Consider the following 12,310-nt stretch of genomic DNA (forward strand, 5'->3'; position numbering starts at 1 on the left):
GTTGGAACCTCAGTCTTAATTTTAAGAAGAGAAAACCGTTCCATGTGAGTGGACTATAGACAAGCTTATTCTGCTGAGTAGTTATCCATCTATTTTCTGTTAAATAGAAATAACTGCTGTTATGCTGTTAGCAAAATTTTAAAGTGAAAATATTGGCAAACCTCTGACTTTGGAGATAAGTACCCACTTAAGTGAGACAAGCAAGAGAACGTTGAACCTCTTAGGTTTTTAATAAGCTAGGCTATTGCTGTAATGTTTATGCACTGTTAATGAAGCTATAGGTATGATTAGACTCTCCACTTTATTCTGACATGGTAGAAAACAGATTTTACTTGGCAGGATGCACTATCAGTACTCTGAAAGCATATTTAACTGTGGGTCTGCTAGTAGATGAGTGATATTTTGAATGTAAACAATATAAAAAAAATCTATTGATAAGCCACTGTGGCAAGGTGGGTGTCCCCAAAATTATTAACTCCAAAATTACTCCGCCTGAGAAAATGTTACTCTAAGTAGCGAAGAGCAATCACAGCAGTATTTTGGCTCTACAAGTATTCCTGAAAAGGCCCATAGTATTGGCACATAGTTATGATGTCAGGATCTCAAGGGATTGCTGTGTCATAACGTTCGCTTGTCACAGGATAACTGTGGCTGTTGGTTATTCCCTGCGAAAACTCAGGATGAGGAAAAAAATGTGGAACATCCAATGTATGGTCAGCAAAGCCTTTCCTGCAGTCACAGATTTTGATGTATTAGGAGAGGGGTAGGTGGCCCAGTGTTATTTTTGCTGCAACTGAGAAATGATCACGGGTCATTCTAGAAGACCTGTAAATCTTAACTGGCAAAGGAAATGAAGAATAACTTTCACTAGCATTTTGAAATCCTAGTGGAGATCTTCAAAAGGTCATTAGTAGAACTAGTGACTACAAGGAGGTAGAAGTATGTTCATGCAGAATGGCTAAAATGAGTTCTTATTATCAGTTTCATTTGCATTCGAAAACTTTCTAAGCAAGGAATCCAGAAGAGCATTAGACTAAAACTGAGTTAATCATACCACTTCAGCTGAGGTACCAGCATAAGCGGTTTCTGTCCGCGCAAAGCCCCTCTGTTATGCCACAGCTGTTTATCCCATGAACTCCACAGTAAGAGTGCTCCAAATGAAAAATAACCATTTTAGGGTTTTAACTGGATTTGTAGTCGCTGTCATTGGCCCCACAACAGTGCGCATGGGGTAGAAGAAAGAGTAAAGCCTAAGTCCAGTGCAGAACCACAGCTGCAATCTAGTATTAGATGCTGACCTGTAGGATGCTCCAAAGCAATCTTGTTTCTGGGGTTTGTTTCTTGCTGTGCAAGAGGGGCAGAGTCAGCCCCAGTTTCTACAGGGGCAGGTTTGAAAAATGAAATCTATATGGACTCATTTGACTGCCCTATGGTGAACATCAGATGTCTCCTCATCAATTTTGTGCAACCTGACTCAGTTCTGGTTTAGAGATGATGGTTGCGGGTGAAGGCAGTATGAGCTAAATGAATTTTTTGAAAACCTAAGTGATAATTTTAAATAAGGAGTCTTCTGTCGAAGGTGCTACTGAGGGCTTCCTTCCTTACTTCCTTTAATAGCAGCTGTTTTCCAAAGCCTTTAATCTTGATGTGATAGGAGCGTTTGGAGGCTTGCATTAATCGGATTATGAAACTCTTGGAATTACTGGAAGAACACTTGTGGGTTTATAGATTGGTAATGTCTCACAAACATGCTAAAACTTGATTTAATGAATCTTGTAGGATGACTGTCACTCATTGTTTCTGCTTCCTGCTGTAGCATTTGGGGCTTTACTAGTGGACTACTGGACTGTTAATAAGGCTTTTTTTCATTTCAAGAGAACCAAAACTTGGAGAAAGCTCTGTGGATGAGTAAGCCGCAAGCTCTTGTAACTGTAATTTGGTAATGAACCAGATAGACTTTTCACAATAAAACATGTGGAAGTGGCTCTTCCCATCAAAGTGAGTGATTTTTAACAACATAAGTTCTTATTTCTTTCAGTATTTTGATCTGAAATGACTTGGAAAAACCCACAGCCAGCAGTTGATCTAGATTCTGTGTTCTGAATGGAAAGTAAAATGGCTTTATCAATATAATGCAAGTATCGCCTTGCTGTGTAAAGTGGAGGAGGCTGAAATCTTTCTACCACACCACCAAAGTTTTGCACGTTTCTAAAGTAGCTGATTTTCTTAATCTTAAACATGTTCCAGGTATTTTAAGAGCATGCTGCACTAAAATTTGAACTCTAGTGATGTCTGTGTAGCCTGAAACTTACCCTTAGTTTAATACGCGTTTTACGACTGATAAACTGGTAAACTGTGATGAGTTAAAAATCTAGGTGAAAGACTTCAATTTAATGCTGATCCTCACCTAATAATTTAGTCAGAACAAAGCTTATGCATAAGTGCAGTAAGGTTATAGAGGCTTCAGATTTATTTTCCCATTCCAGAGTGTGATACTGTGTGGCTTCACATTGCATTCATTTTGAACGCTTTTCAGACTTGTTCCCTCTTTCTCCCAAAACACTGACGTGATTCTTCTGGTTTTGATGTTGGTTTCTGCATGGAGTAGAAAAATAGAAGAGTGTGTAGATTGTATTCTGATCTGTTATTTATTTTTTTATTTAGTGTCCGGGATGTGGGTTCATGTGACTTTTGGAACGTGACAGTGCTGGCTTAGGAAGTTGCCACTCCACAGCTGTCCCCCTTAGTTCTGTATGAAGAAGCTGTATAGACAATTGGGGCCCTGGTAAACTAATCAGAGTCAAAAATTTACCTTTCAAAACCAAATGAAACCACACAGGTCACTGATTCAGTTTAATGTGTAGCCCCAAAACATTTGGCACAAAACAAGTGAAAGGGTGATGTGGAAACATCATATGTTACATTTTGTTGAATACTTTGTATTCAATTGATGCATTAAATACGTTAAATTGATATCCTCATAGAACAAAAAGGTACCTGGAGCTGTACCCTAAAACATTTTAAGGTTGCACTGCTGCACAAAAGAAAAGTTGAAGGTGATAGAGACAGCAAGAAAAACATTAAAAGAGAAAGAATTACAGCTTGGGTATCCAACACCAATTTTTTGTTCTCTAAATGGAAGCTGCTGCAAATCTCTAGCTTGCTGCATCTAGAAAATAACAATTTAATGCAGCACAGCCTGAAAATCTTAATACTATAGAATTTATTTGGAAAACTGCATTTTGAAATCTTTCCAAATTTTTGATATTTTAGGCATCTGCACATGCGTGTGTGCTTGCTCTCATGCTGATATTTTCTATTTGTTTTCAAAGAATGACAAACTCTTGAGAGTTGGTTTCTTTCCTGTCTCCGTGTTTGTTCTAGTATTGCAAATATTATTTTAGGAGATAATGGGAATTGATATAGCTGTCTGATACAGCTTATGCCATGTTTCTATTAGTTGATTGCAGAAGGAGTAAACCTCTCTGTGTGGCTGGACGGAGAGCGATCGTAATCAACAATTTTTTTTTTTCTTGAATGATTTTAATGTATAACATTCAATAATACCTCTTAATACATAGTCTGTGGTCCACATGTTTTTCCAAGTCCTCTTAGGGACTGTAGCTGTTCACTGTGCCCATCGACTATTTTGACATACTTGGTAAAACAGAGGGGAAAAAAAAATTCAGACATAGTAAAGAAAAATTTCTTTTGTGCTACATTTCTTTTTAAACTCTTTTTAGTATCTTCTAATCCTGACATTTTATTTCCTTTTTCAGACTGAAGACTTGAGTCCTCTTCTCCTTCAGTAGCTATACAAGTGAATGGCAAAGTCTAGTTGATAGCCAAATAGTAGCATTTAGGCAGTACGTCTTGGCCTGTGGTAAGTATCTGGAAGGATTGGGCTTATCCTACATTCCTATGAGTTTCCTCTTTGATTGCGGACATCCAGTCCTCTCCTACTCAGTAAATTCTACTGTTGTGGAAGAAGGACCAGTCATCAGACCCCTTTATGGAAGAGGAAGAGTCTTTGCTATGCTGAACACTTGTAGAGATGATACATTGCTCACGCATTCATCCTTCCTTTCAGTAAGGAGAAAGCAAAGCACTCTTCTTCCTCTTCACTCCCAGAAATGGGCTTCAGGAGATAAAGGTTAATCTTACTGGGTTTACCCTCTCCTGAAGAAGTGCACAGTGGAGGTCCTCCCTGAAGCAGTAGGTCGGCAGGTTTGTAAGTTGTGCCTGTAGGAGAAGGCCAGCAAGTGGTGCCTTTTCTTCTCTCTCTTTTCCATGCTTAGTGACAGTGATGTTTGTGGTAAAAGGCAGATGTGTGGTGTTGCAGGCTGAGCCCAAGTCCATCCAGATACTTACTAAAGACAGAACTTCCTTTTCTTTTTTGTTCAGTCCAAACATTATCTTCTTTCCCAATGGTGCGTATGGTTTATAGGTCTTGGTTGAGTTCTCCAGCAGGTATAATTTATCTTTCATGGATCTGTAGCTGTTAATGTTTATGCAAATTTACATGGCTTTGGATAGGTGGTGGGGGTTTTTCCTCCACTTCCTGTAAAGAGGAAAGAAGTGGTATTGAGCATTTGCAGAAGATGATACGAACCATTATTTGGCTGTCTCTTTAAAAATGACTTGTTTTCCCAGTTGGTCAGGGTATGGTGTTATAAAGCTATTTTAGTATAAGTTTATTTTTAATGCAAATGTTCTCGTGCTGTACGCAGTGCTATAAACATTCAGGATAAGTGCTTCATTTTTAAGTTGCATTAATTTGCTCTGCCAGGTAATTACTGACTTGAATCTGACTGTTCATCTTATTAGAATCCTAAGTCTGTGAATCTATGCAGGTAAAAGGATAGGTATAAAAAATTGGTGAAGATATGTAGCTTATTTCCTTTTGAGGTGCTCCCATATTACTATAATTACTGCATTTTTTTTGTCCTCCCTCTGTGGAGAGACGTTACTACTGTTCTGTCGGGGTATAATCTATGGGTAAGCCAAGTGTGCTCTTCAGATGTCTTTGTCTTTGCTTGTTGTCTGTTGCCCTAAGTCTTTATGCTTAGACTGGGCTACTAGCCTTTTAAAAACTTGGATCATTATATAGTGTTTAATTTAATGATATTTAGCAAAGTGTAGCACTTACCAGTCTTAAAACAAAACAGAATAAAAACTTTAAGGTAGTAATGCAGACATTTAAAACTTGATGACTTACAGACCAGTCAAGCTTGTTTTAGAGTCATAGTGAAGTTGGACTGTTCCCTTTAACACAATTTAAACTTACTTGCTAGTCTATTTGAGGATTAATAAAATTAATGTAAAAGCAGCTATGGAATAGCATTGGTAATGTGGGGCATGGAGTCATGCCTTTCTTTTAATCAGGTAATGGAAGGAAGAAATACAGCGCTAACAAACTCCAAAAGGAATGTTTCAATTACAGATTTTAATGCATCAGCAAAATTTTGGAATTTTCAAGTAACTATGTTAGGCTAACAGCTATTCTTATTTGATAATTCTTTGTTAGGCAACTAAGGTAATTTGCGTGTATTTTACCGTTAAGTTATTTTCATTGTACTCTGGCTGAATGGCATAGTTCATTTAACCATAGTGTGCATATCCTGATTGCAGCACATCTTCATTGCCACCTCTTGACTGGCCTTTACCAAGTCATTATGGGCAGTGTGAACTGAAAATAGAAGTCCAGCCTAAAACTCATCATAGAGCTCACTATGAAACAGAAGGAAGCAGAGGAGCAGTAAAAGCATCTACTGGAGGACACCCTGTAGTGAAGGTAGGAAGTCTGGTTTTCTTGAATAGAAGATAATTTTTTTTACTATTAACTATGCTCACTGATATTTACAGTACTATAAATTGTTACATTTGATGAAGCTTGCATTCCTCCATCTGTAAGATTTCTCCGTTAAAAACATCTTGTTCAGTACAACAGGTTAGTTTTGTGTATTTAAGAATTTACCGTTTGCTACAATTACAGAATATGTAACGATGCATTTCATGCTTGTTAAGGGATTCACTGTGCAACAGTGTATTAGTTATTTATTCAAAATAAGCTTTAGACAGGAAGGACCCCGTGGGGGGGCAATAGGTTAGTTGTAGGTATAATTGAATATGATGTAGCTCCATTTGAATGAAGTATCATCTTTCTTTTGGTATTAAAGTAAACTGCTGAACACTATAGAGGCCTCAGTTGAAAGTTTGTTAGCTCCTTTTTATTAGGTTATTTCTGCGAAATGCTATCCATAGACTTTGTTAAACTTCACTAAAATATTTGGAGTAAATTAAACTTGACTTTCCTTTCTTCAGCAAGAACCAAAGGTCGTTACTGACAGTTTATTTGTGGCTGTCTCCTTAAAAAGTAAGGCATCAACTAGTTTTTTAGATGATGTGGGCTGGTAATTTGTAAGGGAAAGTAAGACTCATTCCTCGCTCTCTCTTTTTGTCATCGCTTCTGTTGTGTTAAGGAAATCAAGCAAGCTCTATTTTGTCTCTGAACATTCAGATCAGTTTCAGGACTGAAGAAAATGCAACAGTGCAGTCAACGGTCCTCATCTAACAGCAGGTGGTAGTACTACCTGTTTTGGTTCCTGGTAACTGCCATTAACACCTGCTCTTGCTGTGTTCTTTTGTTAAGGCAAATGCATCTAAAGTGTATATTTAAATACTTTGCAAACACTATTCAATTGTTGTTGCACTCAGAGTTACATATAGTGTCCTAGAAAATTAGGCTTGGCTTTCAGTTGATAGCTTTGTCATGACATGCTTTTTGAAGGAAAAGAAGCTTAGATTTGGTAAATAGCTATTGAGAGTAAAATTTCATGTACACAAGCTGCGATGTGCTCCCCCATGACTGTCAGAGTTCAGGCATGCACACCAATATCTTTATGCAGGGAAGACTTCTGGATTAGTTTACTAGTAGTGATGTGTTATTTAATATGTAAAGTGCCACCAGCTGAAATGGGAACCTCTCCTCTTACTCGCTGGACACAGGGAAGGTTGTGCTGGGGAACTACGGGACTTCTTAAGATGCCTTGATTTATCATTTTGCCACGTCCTTGGGTGAAAGCAGTGTCTTCTTATTTAGTCACCTTAATCTTTCATAATCTCAAGCCGGGTTAAGATAAAATTCAGCTGCTGCTGTACATTCATAAGTCAAAAGACACAACAGTTTAAAACCTTTATAAGACAAATGGGAAAAATGATAATTAATCTACTTACATTAGGGTTACAACAGAAGGGTCTCTTTCTTTTCCCCCTAATCCAGAATACTTCCTGTTCTCTACCAGCAGAATGGCTGTCAGTTTTAGTCCTAAGGCTTAATTTGTGCCTCAGATTGCCTTTATTAGGGCCTACTGGGAACCTCTGTCAGAGGACTCATCTGTGAGAGAGGTAAGGGAATACTTTCAGGAAGTCTATTAAAGATTATCTTGATTATACAGATTCTTATACTGTTCAAGGATCAGCCTTTCTATCATGCCTTGTAATTATATCAGTTTTAGAACAGGTGTACCATTATACCTGTACACATAAAGATGTACCAACAGAATGTCTTTGCCTATCCTTGCCTTGTCTCCTCCCTCCAAGCTCTTCATCTGATCCATTTCTTCTCCCAACCTACCAACCCCCAGTCACATTCTTTGAGCTATTTGTCAAACTTTCTTCTCTTTTCCTTTTATGACTCTTTGTTTCTTTCCTTTCTCTCCCCCCAAAGAAGTGCTGGTTCTCTGTATCCCACCTTGAATGTCTTTCCTCCTTCTTCCATTTCTGTTCTTAACCTGAGCTCTTTATCCAGCCTTTGTTTTCTTTCTAGAGTTCCTTAATGTTCTCTTCATAGTCAAAATACTGAGGCCTGACCAGCTCTAGCTTCCTCCTGCTGTCAGATCTACTAGATTCCTTGGGACAAGACCTAAATGCTTGTCAGGGAAATCTGTGCTGCAAACTAGAGAAAAGTGAGGATGCCTGAGCTAGGTTGGAATGTGAAAGTAGTCAGCAGAGCAGATTTCTTCATGTGGAATATTGTGTTGCTTTCGCCAGGTAGAGGACAAGTAGACACAACTTGCATGTGCCTAGGTGCTGGCATTGGAATTTAACACATCTTTAATGAGGTAGAATATTGAGAGGTTTTAGCTGACAAAAATAAGTCTCTGCTGAACGTTTGTTAACTACGTTTGTTTATGGCTTTTTTTTTTTTTTTTTTTTTTGCCCCGGGCCCTTGTGTATTGCATTAAGGGAAGTTGTTTTGTTGATTTGGCAATTAAACGTAGGGTTGTCTTTGCTTACAGAACTAGGTGCTTCTGTAAGGGTAGTACTAGCTGCAGATTAGAAACAACAGATCTCTAAGCTATGTGAATTTTACTGAGGGTTTTAAAAAATGTGTATTTAGATTAGAATTGTGAAATATCTTGCTATGACAAAAATTGTTCTGTTTGTAAAATGAGGATAGAATTTATGTCTGTTTTTCCCAGTCTCATGCTTAAAACTCATGGAGTGTACTGTGCCTCGCTAAATTAAAATGAATAGAAATGCAAATCAATATCCTATTTTGCAATTTGGTCTCTTCCAGCTGGATTAGAATTTAATTGTTGTGCTTGATGGGGGAGAGGAAGTTGTTATGAAACAAAACATTGATTTGTATTAACTTTTTACTTGCTGCAAGGGGAAATAGTATGCTGTAGGTCAAATTTGATGAAAAGTAAATACTAAATAGCTGTAAGCAGATGTAAAGCACTTTTAAGTACAAAGGTGCACTCTTTTCCAGCACTTCCTGAGGCTTATTACACAAATCCAGTTGAGGAAATGCATTATTGTTTGTAACTGTCCTAAGCTTTTCTTTTTGGTATTCTTAGCTTTATGCCAGCCACTTCCATGCATGTGATCATTGCAATAAAATACGCTTAGCATTTTCTTGTGTAAAAATAACTGTTTGGTGACTGGTGTCAGAGAAAAAAGAAAGGAGGTGGGTGCCTGAAAGCCTGTGTGCTTTTTCCTACTGTAAAATATGTGTTGCTCTTGAATAGTATTGTATAGAAAGTTAGAATATTTAGAATAGATTTCTGAACTATGAAACCTCTGTAGTTCTGTAGATGCAGTTGATGTGGTCTTTAAAGATTGAAAGATAGTATATAGCTTCAAGCCATTAATCTATTAGTGCAAATCATTAATCTATTACTAATACTGTACTGTACCTGTTGCTAGGAAACTAAGCTTCTGACAAATTTGGCATGATCTGTTGTGAGTATGTTTAATCAGCTTATTTCCAAATGTGAGGAAATGAAATGAGTTGATCATCATGCTTTGTTTTATAAGTCTACAGACTTTAAGGAAGCAAATTCTTTAATGAAATTCTCTTGTTTTCAGCTGATTTAATGGCAAAATGTTTTAAAAAGCAGGTATCTACCTTTTTCATCTCTGCTTGCTTTGGAGTATGTTCCAGCTAATCTGCATCATCTAAAATGATTTATTTTACCTTGGTAGAAAATCTACAACACTGATAGTTTTCATGGTGAAGGAATAAATAACTTGACAGCATGGCTAGCACGGAGGGGGTGGCACTTTGAATTTTTGTCATCGAACCCTATGGATATTTTGTATTTAGTAGTCAGGAGACATAGAAAGCCTCTGAGATTTGTCTACTGTTACCTTTCTATTTCAGTAAGTTAGAGTACTTATTTTACCATCTGAGAAGCCTTCTTAAACAAATGGCTGCAACATTGCATCTGACTCTAAATGAATAATTGCAATTACTTGAATTTCCTCCCTTTCCCCCAGGTGAAATCATACATCATAAGTAAAGTAATGTTTACATTTATAATTTATTAGAATGAGATTTTACTGTTATCTAAAGTGGTTAAGGATTTTTCGTGAGACTTTCATTGGCTAATGTTTACGACCAAAAACATAAAAGCATTTTAGAGTAGGCAGGCACACCATGCTGTAAGGTTCTCTCAGGAAAAGTTTATGTTTTACTCTCATATTTTAGCTTTATGATGTAGGAAGGTGGGCTTTTCCTTAAGGAGCATTGTTTTGTATACTATGATGTTCCTGCTTGCTGTTCATGTAGACCTTGGTAACTTTCTGAATTTTCTTCAATATTCTAAATTTAATGATATCTTTCAGTAGTTAATTCTACAAGCTAATTGTGTTGTGCACAACACATATTTCCTTTTTATCTTTTGCTCTTTTACTGTTGTCAGGAAATTGATCTATATGCTGATATTCTTGGTAACCGTCCCTCAGTGCATCTAATAGCAAGGTTAAACTAACAGCTGCTTGATAGCACTATTCTGTATGTACGTTCGTCTCGTCCTGTGGCCATCTACCACAAAGGAGATCAGTTCTAGATGTGAACTACAATAAGGGTAATTTATTTTAGAACTGCTGGTGTGTCTACAATAGACACTGTGTAGATTCTACTTGTGGAAGACATGTCCCATGCATGTAAGACATGTTTTGGACAGTGGTAGGTATTAAGAATTTGCCTGTTCCCTAAGTGTCTTTTTTGTCATACTATCGAGAATTTAAGGATAGAATCATTCATCAGTTCCTTTGCCATATGCAAAATTGTTACAGTAGTTGATTTTAGATTAACAGAGAAGAGGAAGCATCATGGAATCAATATGGACAACTCATGAGCACTACACATGAGGAAAAGTATACAGTTAAAAAATAAAAATAAAGCAAAGCTATTTTCTTTGAATGGTTTTGCACTTCTAGTCACTGACAAGCAAGCAGTAACCTCCTGTGTGGCAAGGTTTTTTGGAGGCCTGTGAAAGAGGGATTGAATGGCAGCTCTGTTTAAAGTGGTCACGGAGCTTGAAGCCATGACTGAAGATGACTGCAGTGGATGAAAAAGTAAACTAATTTTTGAGCTGTAAGTGATGTAAATCACTTAAAGTAAACTAATTTTGAGCTACTTAGACACATTCCGTTTTCAGAACTTGCTTCAAACAACGTGACAAACTGCTTGAGTTCTGGCAGAAGAAGCTATAACCTACAAGAGAGGATCTGACTGAGCAATGTCAGAGACGGTCCAAGAAGAATAAATTCATGAAAGTTTATTTAAATAGGTGTCTATTTCCTGGCCTGTAATTCTGTGGCTATCACCTTTTTTCAGGTAATCTGTGTGTCCAATTCATGTAACTATTAACAGGTATAAAACATCTGGGTTCTCTCTGTTCTTCTCTAAATCCAGTGACTGTTTGTTTGCTCTGTGTTTGTGGCCCTTTCCACTCTTCCTCTTTCTGCCTTCCACTTCTCAATTTTTATTTATTGAATTTGTCCACTTTCTCACACGTCACCAGAAAGCAGGTTGTGTCAGCTCTGATTACCTACTGTTCTTTGGTGATAGCGTTTCACAAGTAAATGTAGAAGGCAGAAAGTAAGTTTTGGCCTATGTGATTTAAGTGGTGGGCTGTATGAGACAAAATGTTGGCTTTTGAACCAGATTCTAAAAATACATATTTTTTAAAAACAACTTGATTATATGGGCATCTTGCGCCCTAAAATGCGAATGTAAAAAATGCAGCAACTAATGTGAAAAAATTAAAAGTGGCACACTGGATCTTTAGTGACACAGTGGTTTGCTTTTTGTATCATTATGTGGGTTACTAGATTGTAGAAAAGTAGGATTTTCTTCCAAAGTAAAATTAGTTTATGGATTTTCTGCAAGTTATATGAGTGCTTTTATTCCCAAGACATTGTCATAGGTATGCTGTTCAGCTTGGCAGAGTAGTCCTTCAGTTTTTTAAATAACACTTTTCATAGTTCATTAGCAAAGTAGCTGAAAACCACTCAAAAATGAAATACTTATGGAGAAATGTTTGCAGAAAAGATTTCAGTTCTTCAGAACCACGCACAGGTTCCTCTTGGGTGTTGTTGACCAAAAGATTCCAGGTTTGTCGAACCCTGTTGTCTCAGCGGGCAAAACATCTCAAAGGTGTTTTTTTTCTTCTTTAAATGTTTTTCCCCCCCTTTATTATATTACTTTAGTGAGGCCTAACAGATTTTATTAGGTAAAGACCTGTTTAAAAGTAGACTAAAAACTAAGCAGTGAAAATCCTTTTCCTGTAGGAAAGCTTAGCTTTTGTGGTGAATTATACCATACTGTAACTCATAATCTTCCAAAGTAAAAATTTCTCATTCAAAAGGACAGCTTTTAGTTTTCTTTTCACTTTCATATAACTGGGCCTTCATTCTCCTCTTTTGCCCTCCTTAGAGTGTAACTTTGGGGATGCTCTAAGGAATAGAGAAGCCACTTAACTGCATCCAGCTGCTATGGGACTATCAAGGAGAG

The 12,310-nt window shown here is 37.3% G+C and overlaps 1 protein-coding gene across 3 annotated transcripts in view; it reads left to right on the forward strand.

The window, feature by feature from the left end:
* Positions 1–12,310, forward strand: part of NFATC3 (nuclear factor of activated T cells 3) — a 78,207-nt gene that overhangs the window by 24,868 nt on the left and 41,029 nt on the right. For all 3 annotated transcript variants that reach the window (XM_068955440.1, XM_068955441.1, XM_068955442.1), the window contains exon 3: positions 5,632–5,794. In XM_068955440.1, the coding sequence (XP_068811541.1) occupies positions 5,632–5,794 (163 nt within the window). The remainder of the gene's footprint in view (positions 1–5,631; positions 5,795–12,310) is intronic.

This window comes from Struthio camelus, chromosome 10 (assembly GCF_040807025.1).
Source record: "Struthio camelus isolate bStrCam1 chromosome 10, bStrCam1.hap1, whole genome shotgun sequence".
Classification (NCBI taxonomy): domain Eukaryota; kingdom Metazoa; phylum Chordata; class Aves; order Struthioniformes; family Struthionidae; genus Struthio; species Struthio camelus.